Here is an 18,126-nt window from a genome sequence, read left to right on the forward strand (position 1 = left end):
CCGAGAAGCTGAGAACCTCCCTCGGCACCGACAGAGATGGCTCCGAGGCCGATGTCGGAGCCGAACTCACCAGCGCCGAAGCACCGAGAGGGAGAGGGGGGTCGGACAAGGGTCCGATGCCACTCACCCCCTCGGAGCCGACGAGGGAAGCTCGGCGCCGAGATTCTTCAAAGGAAGAAATCGGAGCCGACGACGGAGCCGAAGACAAATGTATCGGCTCCGGCGCTACCACAGTCTCGGTTCCGTGACGCCCCGGCTCGAGCTCAAAGGAGTCGGAGGAGGAATATTAATTGGAACAAGCTGAGGCATCGACTGATGAGTCAGACTCTGGAGCATTTGGGCCAGTGCCTCGGACTTCAAAAGTCTACTCACTACCCTCTGGAGGTCGTGATCTGAGAGCCTCGATGACCTGGAGGAGTGAGATCTATGGCTCCGTTCAGACAGCAGGGGAGCCGCTGGAGCCGAATGAACGGAGCCAAGGGACGGTGACCTCGATCTCTTTCTAGATGTCGGCTCCGATGGTATGATCGGAGCCGACCCATGACTCTCTAATACCTCGGCTCCGGCCGGAGCCGAGGAAACCACTGAAACAGCAGTCACAGACTCATCGGCTCCAGCCGGAGCCGATGAAGCAGTAGGCTTCAAAGCCTTAGGCCTCGACTCTGAAGCTGGAGCCGAGGTCCTAGAAGCCTTAGAAGGTTTCCCAGAAGACACAGGAAGGGAACCTTCAGGCTTAATTAAACCCCTCAAAATGAGTTTATTTTTTCTCCTGCAGGACTCTGGGGCTGAAGCCATGGCATACAGCACAAGAGTCCTGCAGTGTAAAGGTCCCAGGCAGTACACACAAGAAGTGTGACCGTCTGTCAGAGACATTTTCTGACAGCACGAGTCACACTTCTTGAAGCCTGAGACCTTTGTATCATGGACATACTCAAGGAACCTGAAGTGTAATCACACACAAAACACACACACACAGATTACACTGATAGGATTAAAAGGGAATTATTTAAAAACTAAAGGTAAGTTAATAAAAGTCCCTAAGTAAACACACACACACCCTAAGGAAAGGGAGGAAGGGCCCGAAGGCCTTAGGGAAGAACTATATGTTCTTTATAAAGGAGGGGGCTGGAAACTTAAGGTAGTAAGGGATAAATAAGTACACTACACTAAGGAGAAAGAAATAACACTAAACTAGTCTAAATTAAAGAATTTAAACTATTCTAACTTTCACTAACCTGGAGCCGGTAGAAAACACACCTCGATCGCTGTAGCGGCAAACGAGATCTGAGGTAACTCACGCCTAGCATTGTGGGATATAGGGGAAGCCTCGAGCCGGTGGAACCAACTCTCGAGCTTTTAGAGTGGCCGAGTCGGAGCCGAGGATCGGCTCCGAACCCATCCAGCAAGAATGAAGGCGAGATAGACAACTTAACATCCAATATTTAGAGAAGGGAAGGAAGCTGTAGATAAAAGTAGTAGTAGTGATAAAATTAGATATGTAGCCACCTATAGTTTAAGAACAGACCAAGTCAAGAAAATTATACAAAAGAACTGGGCTATTCTTATGGTTGCACCTGAATTACATACTGTATTAGGTGACAGACCCTTCTTCTCCTATAGGAATTTAAAGAGAAGATTGAGTTATAAGGATTTTAAAGCTGTAACAAAAGTTAAGTTAGATAACAAATGTGACACTTTTGGATGCATGTCTTGTAGTTGTTGTGAAGACATTAAGTATGACCGTGATAAATGTGTCCACCCAGTGTCCAATAAGCAATTTAATTTTAATTGTACTGCTACTTGCACTAGTGTAAATGTGATCTATCTTGCTACCTGTGTAAAAACGTATTTCATTTTACATGGGGAAGACTACAAGAAAATTAAAAAAGAGCATTATAGAACATAAATCAGAGCTAGAGAAGAAAAAAATGAAAAAAAAATGTGCTAAGCATATTATGCTCAATGGTGTAGATCATTTTTATTTATTTTACATTTGTTTACCGGGTTAGTCCGACTGGATACATATCCCTTTTCAGCAGAGACCCGGGGAGAAAAGCTCCACATATGAGAAGAAACAATAAACACTACATAAAACAACATAAGCAGCAATAATAGTATACAGAGTTCAGAGGTACTTATTAACAAATACACTATATTCAATATTCAATAGCACAAATACATGATGAGTAAATACCCAGCTATACAGGTAGGTAATAAGTAATGAGGTTTGAGCTTAAGATACCAGGGAGAAGGATATAAGATCTTAAATAGTTCAATTCTATGGTTATACGAGGGGAGCAGTCTATGAGGGACAAACGTGTTTGGAGAATAGGTTTAAAGGGATCTAGAGAGATTTAAGGTGAAGAGTCCTTTAGATAATTGTGTGTGAGTGGTAGGGAGTTATATGGTCAGCCAGGATTGTAACAAGGGCATAGCCAGTGGGACTTAATAGAGACTTGAGACTAGTTTTAAACTGGCTGAGGGAAGTTGTCAGTCTTAGGTTATTAGGAAGGGAATTCCAGAGCCTTCCAATAGAATTTGCGTAGATAGCATCACCTCCTGAGTTATTTGATTTCATGGTATGTACCAGGACACTTTTAGAAGATCGGAGGCAGTTAAGGTTGGAGTAGGGGGTCAGGAGTTTGTTCAGAGAGGGTTTTTTTTCTGGTTCCTTAATTATTTTAAATGCTTCCGTAAGTTGGTTGAATTTAAGAAGGTTAGGTAATTCTAACCATTCAAGTTTCTTTAAGTTGTGGCAGTGATGAGTACGGTAAGGTGAGCTAGTGACAAATCTAGCGATATGGTTAAAAGACAACTGACAGTTTGTTGAGCTCATTTTTATTGAGGAAGGATAGGACAGGGGAGGCATACAGAAGGGTGGAGAGAAGATGTGACCGTGCTATAGTAAGTTTGGTATTCGGAGTAAGAAAGTTCTTGATTCTGTACAAGGAACCTAGTTTCTTGTTTACTGTTTTAATCGTTTGACTAATGTGAACATCGAATTTGAGCTTGTGGTCAATAGTAACACCTAGTAGTTTGGTGTTGGTGACGGGCTCGATGATGGTACCGTTGTTGGATTGAACATGAAAGATCCTATTATTGGAATGTGGTGGATATAGGCCTAAGGGGGTTCCAGAAGTGGGGAAGATAAGAAGTAGCTTAGTTTTTATGGGATTTAGGATGAGTTTCCGTTCAGAGAAAAATTTTTCAACTGCCGCAAAACAGTGTTGGGTGACTACTTGGAGATTATGGAGAGAGACATCAGAACAGATCAGGGTGGAGTCATCTGCATATTGAATGCAGGTGGCATTGGGGATGACTGAGTGTAGGTCGTTTATGAATACAGAGAAGAGAAGGGGGCCAAGTATAGAGCCTTGGGGAACTCCAATGGTATTTGGTAGCAAGTGAGATAGTGTGCTTTGCCACTGGACTGCTTGTTGTCTACCAGAAAGGTAAGCATTAAACCAATGTAGGGCTAGGTTATCGAGGTGAAGGGTTTTAAGGGTGTGGAGCAATAGTTGGTGATTGACCATGTCAAAGGCTTTTGACAAGTCAAGAAAGAGAGCAGAAGTGATTAATTTGTTGTTCCGATTGTTGTTAACTGAATCAACAAAGGAAAGGAGGGCAGTGGTAGTACTATGATGAGGGCGAAACCCATGTTGAGTTATTGACAGAAGATTATTTATGGTAAGGTAGTGTAGGAGTTGCTTGTGAGCACACCTTTCCACAATTTTTGCTATAGGTGACAATATTGCTATAGGTCTATAGTTCGATGTTTCCGTGGAGACGCCTCCCTTGTGAAGTGGTATGACGTACGATATTTTCCAGATTGAAGGAATGGTGGCCTCAGTGATAGTTCTATTTATCAGGATTGAGATGGGGTAGGCAATTACGTCAGATGCTAGTTGTAGATATTCGGCTGGGAGACGATCAGCCGATAGGGAGGATGGTTTGAGTTTCTTTAATAGAGTTCTAATATAGGAGGTGGAGATTGGTTGAAGACTAAAGGCGGGAATATTTTTTCCAGTAGGACTGGTTAAGGATGTAGAAGAAGTAGGTAACTGACTGGCTAGTGCCTAAACGGTCTCAGTGAAGAAAGAGTTAAAGGAGTTAGCTATTACTTCAGGATCTTTACCTATAAGTTTTTCCAGGGTGGGGGTAGTTGATTTCCCAGAATACAGGAGGTTAATTAAAACCTGCCCAAAATGTCTTTGGATTATTTTGGTGCTTGTCCTGAAGATGACGGAAATAATTCTTTTTATCTCGGGTAGTATCTGCTTTTGTTGAGTTTCTAAGCTGCTGAAATTTGATGTGATCTCGGGGTTCTTTGGTGGTACGCCACTTTGCCCAGGCCTGGTCTCTAAGCTTAATTTTAGTTTTGGTATCTTTAGTTAGCCAAGGTGCAATCCTTATTTTGGCTCTGATGGATCGGTTAGGTGCATGAGAGTTCAATATTTTGAGGAAGGTGTCATTAAAGTATGTAACACTCTCGTCAATGGGGAGTGTTTTTAGCATGGACCAGTTACAGGATTTAAGTTCTGCTAGAAATTGTTCAAGAACAAATTTCTTCTTGTTTCTAACTAGCTTATAGATGGGAAGGTTTGTGCTCGTCAGTTTATGTTTTGTGATGAAGGTGATAAGGTGGTCACTAAGGTCATTTGGGAGGGTCCCTGTGGTATAGTTAGGTGTGTCTTTATTGGTGAGAATCCAGTCAATGATGCTTTGTTTTTGTTGAGAATTACCTATTCTTGTGGGAGATTTTATATTTTGGGAGAAGCCATATAGGTTAATGGGCAGGGGATTCAACTGGTCAGAGTACTGTGACCAGTCAAGGTTGAAGTCCCCTAGCACAATTGTTTCTTGAGGGTAGTTTGAGGTAAGCCAGCTTAGGGTTTGCTCCACAGTTTCTAAGTTTTTCCCTGGTGGGATGTAGACTACAATAAGATTGATACTCTTTTGATTGTTTAGGCGTATTTTTAGGGCAACTAGTTCCATATTAGAGACCTTGGGGGGTTGTGTAGGATTCATAATGATGTTCAGGGTATTTCTAAACATTACTGCAATCCCACCACCTTTTTTTTTTATCCGATCAACCCTGAGTATGTTGTATCCAGGTGGAAGAATTTCTTCATCCTTAGTGGATGGTTTGAGCCATGTTTCCGATAGACACATGATGTCTGGGAGGTGAGTGGCTATCATAGCATGTAGATTATGTATCTTGTTATTTATACTTCTTAGATTAAGATGGAAGATGAGGAGGGAGCTAGAGGATCTATGAGTTAAGATAGGGGTGACAGAGTCTGAATCAATGGATGGGCCTGGGTTGGGGTGAATATCACCATCTTTGGTAATACTTGCTTTCAGATGGTCAAAGAGTCGTAGAAGTTTACTTAGTATCTTCAGGCCAGATTTTGTAGTGGTTACTTTAAGGTAGCGCTGAGTGAGATACACAATATTGGAGCTTGATGTTGTAATGGTACAGTTTACAGGTGAGATCAGATTGAAAGGAGGAGTTTGATGAGAGCAGGTGTGGCCATTTGGGAAGTGAATACCCAATAGTGTTTGGTTTTCATACCATGATGAGAGATAAGGAATCAGTAGGAGAAGAAGTAGAGTTGGGATGATAGACTTCATTATTTTGCCCAAATAGTAGAGGAGGATGGCTAATATTATGTGAGGGGTTATGAGGGCCAGCTAGTAAATTGGTGATTAGCTGGAATTATGGGAGGAGGTATATTAACTGCTGGGGGTCTATGATTGGTTCAGAGATTAAGAGGGGTGGGATTTAGAACCTAATAAATGTGGATATAGTGGGGGTGGGTGGGATATGGGGGCAGGGTGGGGAGCGGAGCGAGCCCGACCGTAGCGAGGGCGAAGCGGAGCGGGGATACACCGGTCAGGAGTTTACAGGGTCCTAAAGTCAGCTACCTGTAAGTACGGAGTTCTGCTAAGTGGAACAGTTAAATCTTTACTACTCAGTACTTAATTTTATGCATTTTTAGTACGTAAGGTTAGGTTTGTGTCTACTACTAGGTTAAACAATAGCTGTATTTCAGAATAAAAGTAGTGGATTTTAAGTACACTATTAGTTGTAAGTTGTTTGGACAGGGGCTGCCAGATTGGGTGAGAGAGGTACTGTTCTGTCCCTGCCTGCGAGACGCTTTACAATGGTACTAAAGTTTAGTAGGGTATTCTTTTACCCTAATTTCTTGGGGAATAGTTGGCTGAGAACTTAGTGCTTGTAGCCTGCTTGTGCATTCGCACCACAGTCCCTCTGCGTCACCGCCGTATATTTAGGAGCTACGCGGTTGGTGTTTAAGGGGCTATCTAAGGGAAGATAGAAAAACATTGATTAATACGAGGGATCATATTTTTAAATTTAGGGTGATAGTGTAACAAAAGGGGCCTAAAGGAGGTGATTAGAACAACCATTTTGAGAATAAAGAATATGAGTGGATTATCAGGTTTCATGCAGATTCAGAACTTGGTACAAATAATTTAGTTAGCATTAAGCCTGTACTTGTTAAAATTCAAGAGCAAAATTTGTAGTTGCCCCTTTAAGAATGAAATTAGTCCTGTTGGGATATATTTACTAACAGAAGAAGTTCTTTTAAAATGTTTTAGGTTTTAATTCATGGTATAATGTGATTTGTTGGCTGTGGTCACGTTACCTTTTTTGGATCTTATTTAAAAAAGTGTTGTGTTATGATATTGTTTTAGCATTGAGAAAGGTTGTTTAACTGGAAGCTTTGCTGCATTAAAGTGTGTTTTCTGATGGTGGACTTGTGTTATTCATAGTGCTTCTCTTTTCCATTTATCAGTGTATCAGTTGTTTTTGACTTTATAGAAGGGGTCAGGACGCTTAGGGGCTGGAGGCTGGGAATCAGGGATCTTGGAGGCCGCATTGAAGGGATCCAAATAAACAGGCAGAACAGGGGGAACTGCTGAAGGGGAGAGTGATTCCAACTGCAGCAGTTCAAAGTATCTTTTTTTGGGTGTCAGTCATTTGGGAAGTGTCCCATTAAAAGTAATCCTTCATCTTGGTGATGGTCTCACCAAAAGTAATGTCCTCAGGGGTTGAGTCCCCCTCCACAGATTCCTCATCCGGAAAGTAATATTCCTGGGGGAAGGAAATCTGGGAAATATAAGAAATGGACTCCTCTGATGAATAAAAAGAAGAGTCATATTCTTCTTCCCTGACCTGAGGGGTTAGGGATGGGACGGAAGAAGCAGAGACAGGCCTAGGGCTCAGAAGAGGCAGGGTGGAAGTGGCTGAGGCTGAAGGCCTAAGGGCCATGAAGGCCTGCATGAGAGAGGAAAGTGAAGGCCTGCCAATCCAGTGTGACTTCTGAAGAAGAGGAGGTAAGTTTAGTTTTCTGCTTCTTTTTGGCCGGAGAGGAAGTAGAGAGTGGCCTGGCATCAGGTCTGGAGATTAGCACATTCTGGATCCCTGCCGGAGGTACCACTGAAACTGGTTCCCCCTCTACCTCAACGGGTGTCGATGTCTGAGTGAGCTCCGAGGATGTGCTGGTCATTAGCTGCAAAACAGCTTCCTCGAGGGATGTCGCTGCAGTAGATGGATCCTCTGAATGCACCTCACTCCTAGATTGGCAGTTGGTGTTGCGCTGGTAAGCGGAGCGGCAGGTGAAGAAGGCCTAGGAAACTTGGCCTTCTTGCATGAAGGTTCGGGTGCGGCCTCCGATGCAGGATCCATCCGAAGGGCTAACCATTTGAGACGGCTAGAAGTAGAGATTTAACACTGCTAGACGGCTGCGCAAAGTCTTAGGCACAAACGATTGACAGCACAGGAGGAGTGATCGTGTTCCCGGCCTAGGCAAAAAAAACACACCTGTCATGGGCGTCCTTGTGGGGTATCTGGCACTCCCATTGGCATTTTCCTTTTTTCCTGACATCAGCTAAAGGCTATAACAATCGTCAAAAATAAGAAAGTTTGAAACCCAACGGGCTGCTTACCTTTTAAGATGCGACATCTGTGAAGAAGCGATCGTATGATGCGAATGTCGTCTGCAGCTGAAATGTTCTGGGGATTGTGCGTGCAGATGTCACATTTAAGGACCCTTGGTTTATGGCCCTACATGTGATGTCCCACGCACACTACTGCAGACAAACTGAAGCTTTTGTATAGAAGCAGATGTACGAGTTGCCTAAGGACAGGAAATTCCATACCTAGAATACTACAACATAGGAATAGAAGGACATCTAAAATGTTGCTGTTCCCTTTTAAACCATCACCGAGCATATGCTCCAAGCTACAGGAGGAGGGCTAGCTCTGCTCTGTGATATCCAAGCCCTACTGAAAGTAAAACAGGACAGGCTGACTTCTTCCTGCAGCTAAATACCATAGACAAGGAATAATAATCCCAAACACTGACTACTACAATAAATATTAACATAAGCTTTAAAGATGAAGGGGACAGATGAAGAGAATAAAACTATACTCTATTTAGAGAAAGAAACTTAAGATGGTCTGACCACATGTGTAAGGGCTTGCCTTCATTTTATGAATGTACAAATGATTTAGCAAACAGAACAGTGGGGTGTAGAGTTTCTAAATTCATAAAGTTTAATCACTTAAAAGGCATAACACTGCTAAACATGCAAACGGGTTTATTTACTTTCTCCATCTAAAACAACCATTTTTAATTGTAACAAAACTCAATGTACAAAGATATGTTACTCGGCATCCTTACCTGGGGTGTATCTAGAATCTGTATTAGACCACCCCCCACCCAGTCGAAGTGCATTATCCCAACAGGGTGAAGATGTTTTTTGACTCGTCAGCCCTGGAGGTGGACGGGATGGTGCAGTGATGTTTTTAGGAGGTAATGGGACCTTCCACAGCTCATGTGCCAGTGAGGTGTTGGAGAGTGGGCCAGGAGACCAGGCAGACTTTGAATCACTGTTTCTGGCTGCAAAACAAACAGTATACACATGAACTTAGACTCTGATAAGTCACACACCAAAGCCAAACATGTTAACACAGTGCTTTTAAAGACTCAGGCCATCTATTAAAGCATTTATTCTAGTAAAATTTGCTAGGCTACAAAGCTCAATAGTCTTTATGTACAGCTACAAAGAGGATTAACACTTATTTAGTGGCAGCTGGACAGAATGATAATGAAAGTTATGTACTTACTATAATGCAACTTCTGCACATTTGTGTTTCACACTCCTCTGCTATGAAGACTGTAGCCTTTGGCATGCAGATGCTAAACTATCCAACTCCTCTCCCAATTTCACAATTCCTCACCCACCACCATTCTCACCAGATTAAAAATGACTGTTCAGAAAATATTCTACACACCAGCCAAAACAGACGTGACCAACCAATACTTCCATTAAACTAGACAAGGGATATCAAGTGGGAACTGCAGAGAATTAACCAACACCATGCACATCTCTTACTATGGTTAGTACATAACTTTTGTAAACTCTGAGGTCTGGTTCATCCTTCCCTGCTGCTAGGACTAAGTTTCCAACAACCAAACCTACATGAGTTTGCTGTTAAAAAGGAACTACATGGATAATATAGAGGATTATGTGTGGGTCACTGATCATAACCTGCTTATTATGTGTTCCAATACATGGATGCCAAGAAATTCACCTAGAGAGAACAAAGATGAAAAGGTGAATCTTGGCATCATTGTTAAGAACACAATAAAGATTATGAACAGACATCATAATTCTTTGTAGTAAATAAAGCATTACCTGCTCCATATAATACTAGTTATGTACAAACAAAAAAAATGCCAAGTGTTTTGCCAGCTTTCAAAGCTGTAAAGCACTTAGTGAGTGCTGTCAGTGTAACACAGTCCCTTATGTTTATACTCACCTTGCCATGCCTCTCAGATGTCAAGATTTTCACAAAAAGTCCAAATTTTTGCCTCACATTTGGTTTGTTCATCACAAAACATTTGGTTTTCAGACAAACCACAGAGGATTGAAGTTGATAAATAATGCCAGACATTGGAGTTTCAGACTTTGTATCCTTCAGAAAATGCAGGCAAACATCCTGTTACTCTAGCGACACCTTATCGGTATGGACGGTAGACAGAAACAAATCTGTTTTTATTCTGCCTTTCTCTTTACTGATCAGCACTGGCAGATTTAACTGTCTAGAATGAGATCCAACTTTAAACTAAGCAGAGGGTGCTTAACCTGTGTTAAGCTCAGGTTCCGGGCCGTTTCCAAAGACGAGAGCTTAATCACCATACTCCATGCGCTATATTTTAGTTCATTAGCTGCAAAACTAAACCGTCATTCCTCAATTTTTTTATATAATGACAAACATGCCAATTTGTTTTTCTATGTTCTTCCGAGAGCAAAAAAAAAAAAAAAAAAATATATATATATATATATATATATATATATATATACACACACACAAACTGACAAAAACCCTACTGGGCCTTTAAGCATCATCAGAAATGGAGATTTCAAGCTGTCATTCTGAAGACATGAAGGTACACATCAAGCTTCCCAGATCTGCGATTGAGAAAAAGAGAAGAGAAAGGAAGTGAGGACAAAGCAGGAGGAAAACTGTATTTGTTAGGGGCAGAATAAAGTTACGAGAATGAAACACTGGGTTTTCATTGCTAGGCCTTCTGCAAAAATTGGGAGACTGAAATGAAGGAAAGGCATAAAGAAGACCCTGTAATATCAGCACTGCCCTCATCTCAAGGACACTGATATGCAGGCCATCCTCAATCTATAAGACACCTTTGACAGTCCTGTTCTGACAAGGCTAACCCAATGCCAAGTCTGAAGCATTCGTGACTGTCACTAAGGGACTGGTTAAGACAAAGGGGCTGCTCAGGATGAAGAAGGTGCTGATGAGCCTCCATGAAACAGGTTAGTGATGCACTGGAGAAATTATATGAGCAAACAAGGTATCTGGACACTGGTTCCCCTGTATTCAAAGGTTCACTATAGGAAGTGTATGCAGTAACTTGCATGAGGAAGGAGAGACTGGCTGCTCCAGCACCCTACGACACCAAAAGGGATTAAAAGATTTTGGACACTGTCTGAATTATGGGAGGAAATTCAATCCACAGGTAGTGAGACCCCACAACACTGGATGTCGATTAGGAAGCCTGTGAACTTCAAGTACTGTGTGAGCTGTAGCTGGGACTTTGCAAAGTCTGCCATAACTACCAGGGATTGGAAGAGAATCCTTGGCCATGAACTACTTCTCTCATGGGGCCAGAAAGGAGACAGTAACCTAGACAGAAGACTTTAGCTCCTGCAGCTTCTGAAACAGTACCACTGCTACAATCATCTTCATCAACCCCCTTTTTCACATTTTCTACATGGGGTCAGGGAACAGTGCCAGCTATTGCCATACCTCTTGATTCAATGACACTCTCCTAACTTCTTTGACAGTCATCTGTGACTACTGCAAGTCTCACACAACCCATCCATCTATTTGCGGGACACCCTCGCTTCCTCATCTTCTTCCTGTCTGTCCCACATCATCTTCATCAGATTGTCTTCTGCTTTCCTGCACACATGCTCAAACCACTGTAATATGTTCTCTTTGATCTTCTATGCAAATGGACTTACCTGGGCTTTTGCTCTGATGTCTGCACTCCTTTGTCTGTCCCACATAGTGAGCATCTTACAACCCATCTCAGGCACTTCATCTCCATCATCTCTAGCTTTCTTAACTGCTTTTCCTCCACTGCCCAGGTCTCTGTACTACACAGCAGTGCTGGTCACACCAATGTTTTGTACATCTTACTTTTCACAGCTTCATTGGTATACTTCTATCTCACACCATCTCTGATGCACTGCCAGTTGGCTGCAGCCAGTCTGATTCTAGCTTTGATCTCCTCAATCAGACTTCCCTCTCTTCAACCATCCCTTCCAGGTACGTGAAGTTGTTAACCGGTTCCTTTATTTATTCTTCTATCACAGTTTTTCAGCTTCTTCTGATTTCTTCCATTTGCTGCCATTACAACAATGTTATTTGTACTCAGTTTCAACCAGTGAGCTTTCAGTTTTTACCTTCATCCCCCTATCATTAACTGAAGTTCATTTTCAGAGTCTGCCTGTAATACCACACCAACTGCATATACAAGCAGCTTTGTTAAGAAGTCTCCTCCAACCTATTTGCTAATGTAGTCAATCACTAGTATGAACAGCAGTGGGCACAGAAAGTATAGTTGTGTACACTTACCATAAATGTAGATGTTCGAGTATATTCACTGTTGCAGTCATCACACTTGTGTTATCCTGCCAGGGGTAGCCCTCAGTCAGCCCGAATACCAGAGGTTTAGTATTTCTGCGTCGGTTGCTGTCACTCCAGGACTGACGTCAGGTCATCAGTGGTATATAATCAGGCAGCCTATGCCATTACATCAGTTTTTCTTGCCCCAACTGTCAGGATCCCTAAAATAGGGAGCTAGGTTATGGTGGAAGACCACCACCAGTAGAAAATAAATACCAAAAATTCCCTGTAAGGAGAGAGGAAGAGACAGAGAGCGAGAGAGACAAGGGGGCTGGAGGGTGGGAACCCAGGACTGCAACAGTGAATACACTCGAACATCTACATTTATGGTAAGTGTACACAGCCGTACTATGTTCTTCATGTTTCACTGTTGCAGTCATCACACTTGGGTTGATTCCCAAAGCTGAAGAAAAGGGTGGAGGCAGTCATGAAGACTGGGGGCTGGCTAGGATGCCTTGCAAGACTGCGGTGGCAAAGCCTGCCCTGGATTTGGGGAAAATAGGCAGGTGGTAATGCTTGGTGAAGATATGAACAGAAGTCTATGTTGCAGCCTCCAGGATGTCCCTAGTGGGGACCCCTCTGAGAAAAACTGCAGAGGTGAAGGCTGCCCTGGTGTAATGCATCCTGACTCCCTTTGGGAGCGGTTTCCCATGCTGTTTGTAGCAGAAATGGATGCAGTGTGCTATTTGGAGATTGATTGTTTGGATATGGCCTTGCCCTCTGCCTCTGCTGCGAAGCTGACTAGCAATTGGTCAGTTTTACTAAAAGATTTAGTCCTATCCAGGTAGAATCTGAGACATCTGTGCACATCTAGAGAGTGCAGAATCCTTTCCCCCTTGTTTTGTGGGTTAGGGAAAAAGGTGGACAAATGAATGGATTGGTTGAGAGCCACACTGGACATCACCTTAGGCATGAAGGATGGGTTAGTCCTGAGGGAGACCCTGTCAGCATGGAAAATGAAGGGCTCTACAGCCATGAGTGATTGTAGCTCGGAAACTCTTCTAGCTGAAGTGATGCCCAGAAGCAAGGCTGCTTTCCAAGAGAGGAATTTTAACTCTGCTGAAGCTTCAGGCTCAAAGGGGGGCAGGGAGAGCTTTTCCAAGACAAAGTTAAGGTCCCAAGCTGGGGTATATGCTCTTCTGGGTGGCCTTGAGTTGTTAGCCCCTCTTAGGAACTGTTTGATGAGAGGGTGTGAGAAGAGAGGTGGCTCTGTGCTGTAATGAGCAGAGATGGCAGAGGCATGAATTTTAATAGAAGGATATACCCCTGTGTAGTAGGTCTGCTAGGTAATCCAGGATGAGAGGTAGGAAGGGTTGTGCTGTTTCGGCTCCCTTAGCCTGTATCCAGGTGCAAAACGTTTTCCACTTGTCAGCATAGGATTTTCTAGTGCTGGGGTGTCTGGCCTCACATACAACATCCAGGACTTGTTTGCTTAGGCTGGCAGCTGGAGGAGAGGTCAGGGAATAAGCCAGGCTGCCAGGTTCAGGGTCTTCAATTGTGGATGCATGAATTCTCCATTCTTCTGGGTCAGGAGTGTTGGGATCTGAGGTAGGTGCCATGGTGGCAGGGGTGACGGGCTGCGCAGCAGTGGGCACCAGTGCTGGCACGGCCAGTTTGGGGCAATCAAGATTGCCCTTGGTTTTTCCTCCCTTATTTTGAGAAGTACCTTTGAAATGAGAGGTAGAGGGGAAATGCACATATCAAGAGGTTTACCCATTGGAAGGATACAGCATCCACTTTCCAGGCCTTGCTGTGAGGTTCCCTGGTGCAGAATTTGCTGAGCTGATGACTGGAGTGGGAGGCAAAGAGGTCCACCTTCGGGGTGTCCTATTTCTGGGTTACAAGTTTGAAGGTTTTGTGGTCTAGCTGCCACTCATGTAGGTCTAGCAGGTTTTTGCTTAAGTTGTTCATAGGTTCATAGATCAGTACTAGGCTAACTGCCCTTGTGGGTCATTTTAAGCCTGGCCAATAATCCCTTGTGAGAATCGAACCCTGCACCTTGTGTATGTAACGTAAACACCTTAACCATCATGCCAACCTCTCACCCCAAATAAACAGCCTCTGCAAGGCTTGAACCCAAGACTCTGTGTACTACAGTCACAGTCACACAACTTAGCCACACCCCTAATGACACTGTTCAATCACAGCCTCCATACAGGTTTTCTACCAAGCAAATGGAGACAGCTATAGTGATTCTCCTGCATAAGGGAGTACCTTCTCTGCCAGAGAGTTTAGGGTGCCTGGCAGGAATTGTGCTAGCAGGTGCATTTGCATGGCTGAGGCCGTGTGCCAAAAGGTCATGGCGAGCCTGCAGAGAGGATAAGAGTGAGTCCCTCCCTGCTTGTTGACATACCACATCACTGTGGTGTTGTCTGTTTTCATCAGTAGAGGCCCCGGGGAGAGTAGGAGTCTGAAAGCTGTCAGGGTGTGCTGAACAGCTAAGCATCTCTTTTTGGTTGATGTGCAGATGTATTTGATTTGGGCTCCAATGGCCCTGAATGCACCTGCCATCCAGGTGTGCACCCCAGGCATAGTCTGATGCATCTGTGGTGAAGGTCAGGGTGGCACGGAGTTGTGAGAAGGGAAGTCCCTTGTTGCGGTTGCATGCTGCTGCCCACCAATGAAAATCTTTCCTTAGACAGGGTACCACAGAGGTGTGATAGTTTCCAGGTCTTGAGAGTGTTGACACCAAAGGCTTTTTAGGTACCATTGTAGTTTCCTCATATGCAGTCTGGCATACTGAATGAGTAGAATGCAGGAGGCCATGAACCCTAGAGCTTGCAGGATTTTCCTTGCGGATAAGTGGGTTCTGGTGGCTAGTTGAGAGAAATAGCCTGTCAGGTAGGCTTGTTTTTCTGAAGTAAGGAATGCCACCTGGGATGCTCTGTCCAAGGCTTGCTCCCAGGAATACAGTTTTTTGTGTGGGGATTAGTTTTGATTTCTTTCGTTGACAGTATACCCCAGGGAGGTCAGTAGGTCCTTTACAAAAATCGGGTGCTGTAACAGCTTTTCCTGACTGTCTGCCTGAATCAGGCAATCGTCTAAGTAGGAGTATATTTGAATATTTCTTTGTCTGCAAAAAGCAATGGCTGGAGCCAGGCATTTTGTGAAAACTCTGGGAGCAGTGGATAAGCCAAAGGAAAGCGCAGAGAAATGAAAGTGCATAGATCCTGCCCTGAAACGTAGATATTATTAGAAGGCATAGGAAGAAGCTGAGGGTGAGCATTTTGAATTTTGGTATCACCAGAAAGGTGTTCAGAATGGACAAATCAAGGATTGGGTGCCAGGTGCCCTCTTTTCTGGGTACCAGGAAGAGTCTGGAATAGAAACCTTGGCCTATCTGGTCTGCAGGAAAGTACAGTTGTGTACACTTACCATAAATGTAGATGTTCAAGTGTATTCACTTTCACTGTTGCAGTCATTACATTTGGGTAATCCTGCTGGCAGGTTGCCCTCAGTCGGCCTGAATTCCAACTGTCCAATGCACTTCTGCAGGGTCTTATAGCCACCCCTAATGCTGTTTAGCTCCAGCCTCCCAACCATAGCTTTGGGAATCTACCCAAATGTAATGACTGAAACAGTGAAACACGAAGAACATAGTACAGTTGTGTATACTCATCATAAATGTAGATGTTCGAGTGTATTCACTGTTGCAGTCCAGGTTACCCACCCGCCATTCCCCCTTTTCTTCTGATGGAGCCTAGCTTTCCTTCTCTGATTTATACAACCTGTGTGGTGTATTTGCTTGTGGATGAAGGTAAAGTTCATATTGCTGCATGTAATTTTATACATAGATATAAATTTTGCCTTCCCTTTTAGGGGGCACCTGACATCTGGGGCAAGAAAAACTAAAGAAAATGGCGTTAGCTGCTTCTTTTATACCCCCGACGACCTGACATCAGGGAAGGGGTGACGACAGCTGACGCAGGACCCAGGACTTTGGAATTCAGGCCAACTGAGGGCAACCTGCCAGCAGGATTACCCATATGTAATGACTGCAACAGTGAAACATGAAGAACACCTTGCTGTATTGCCCTCATGGAGAGCAGGGAATGGACTTGCTTTTTGGCCTCTGCCCACTTGTTTGGCGGAAGATCTGGAACCCTTTTGGGGTTGGCAGAGTGTGGAAATAAAATTTGCATCCCTGTGACACTGTGTTGAGGACCCATCGGTCGTTGGTAATAGAGGCCCAGTTGTTTGCATAGAAGGAGAGTTTTTCTCCTAGGGGCACAAGCAGTTGGACACAGGTAAAGGGTGGAGGTGTAAGGTCATTGTGAGTTCTTACCATAAGGGGGTGGCTTAGCACTCCCTGTTTTTGAAGTGGAGAAACTCCATTGCTTAGATGTCTGCATTCCCTGGGACTGCTGTCAGGGGGGTTTGTTTCCCCTGGGTCTTGGCTGAGCTGGCCTGGAGGGGGCCAAAAAGGACCAGTACTTGGAGGGGCAATGCCTATTGAACCTCGGAGGCTGTACCTGTAAAAAGTCTTTAACTGACTGCATAGATTTAGCTTTTTCTTCCATCTTTTTTAAGACGACTTCTGCCTTGGTGCCAAACAAACTGTCTTTGCTCAATGGTGCGTCCAATAATTTTGATTTGACGTGGTCTGGGCAAGGTCTGTTCCTTAAGCCAAGCATTCCCTCTAAGGACAGAACCAGTAACTGTTGCCCTTCAAGATGCTTCTAGGGAGTCAAAGCCACATTGCAATATGTGCTTAGTAACTTGGCTTGCAGAATGCATAAGCTCTTGTAATTCTTTATTTTCTGCACAAGCAGGAAAGTAAGATATTTTTTGTTTGAGGAGTTCCATGGTATGCTGCTATTTTAGCATGTGGAACTGACAATTTAGTGCTCTAATAGCAAGAGTTTCAGAGGTGTATACTTTTTTACCCCATTTGTCTAAAGCTCAGGAATCCCTGTCTGAGGGGGCGGGATTCCTAGCGGAGGTTGATTTAATTCCTTTAGGTCCTTGGGAGATGACCTCTAGGTCAGCAGTAGGATTTTTGAAAAGGAATTTGTGAGAGTCGGGGACTCTTTAGTACCCGTCAGGTTTCCTGGGAGCAGGAGGAAGGGAGTCTGGAGTCAAACTGGATTTCATAGAAACATCATCCACAACATCCAAGACAGGAGGAATGGCTAAAGGCCTGTGTTGTGTTAAATCTAAGAATTCCCAGAGTCTCTTTTTTGACTGAGGATAGTCTGACATTCCCATTGGAAATGCTCCCTTAAAGTATGTAGGGTTTCACCAAATGAAAAATCCTCGGGAGGAGAGGCAGAAGGAATGGATTCTTCTGCATCACAATCCTCATAAGCAGAGAGGGGGGGTTGCATGTCTTCATATTCAGAAACTTTTAGTTATGTACTCACCATAACTTCAGATGTTTGGGATCCATCTCGCCTACATTCTGAATGATGGGTTCGGAGCCGATCCCTCGGCTCCGACTCGGCACGCTTATGCCAAAGAGCGAAGTCTCTTACTGGCTGAGCTTACCATATCCCAGGATGCACCACTACCAGTCCCCCAGATCTAGTTTGTCCGCATACATGCACACATGCATACCCTGCTTATATAACATCGTCAGATGAAACAAGATAAAAACAGTAGAACTCAAAACCGTTCAATCTCTTCTGATCTCCAAGGCAGGGGGAAGGAGGGTGGGTATTAGGAATGTAGCGAGATGGATCCCAAACATCTGAAGTTATGGTGAGTACATAACTAAAAGATGTTATGTGATCCTATCTCGCCTACATTCTGAATGATGGGACAGCGTCCCTAGCACCTGAATCCTGGGTGGCTCACTGGAAAACACTCCTGAGTACCGTGGAACCAAATGAAGCTCGTCCTTTAGATGCCACATCCAATTTGTAGTGGGAAATAAA

General features: G+C 43.9%; 1 protein-coding gene across 8 annotated transcripts in view; it reads right to left on the minus strand.

The window, feature by feature from the left end:
• The window catches only part of TNRC6A (trinucleotide repeat containing adaptor 6A), a 3,393,689-nt gene that overhangs the window by 177,766 nt on the left and 3,197,797 nt on the right, over positions 1-18,126 (minus strand). For all 8 annotated transcript variants that reach the window (XM_044089241.1, XM_044089240.1, XM_044089239.1 and 5 more), the window contains one exon: positions 8,712-8,930. In XM_044089241.1, the coding sequence (XP_043945176.1) occupies positions 8,712-8,930 (219 nt within the window). The remainder of the gene's footprint in view (positions 1-8,711; positions 8,931-18,126) is intronic.

This window comes from Protopterus annectens, chromosome 12.part0, assembly GCF_019279795.1.
Source record: "Protopterus annectens isolate FY-2018-M chromosome 12.part0, PAN1.0, whole genome shotgun sequence".
NCBI lineage: Eukaryota > Metazoa > Chordata > Ceratodontiformes > Protopteridae > Protopterus > Protopterus annectens.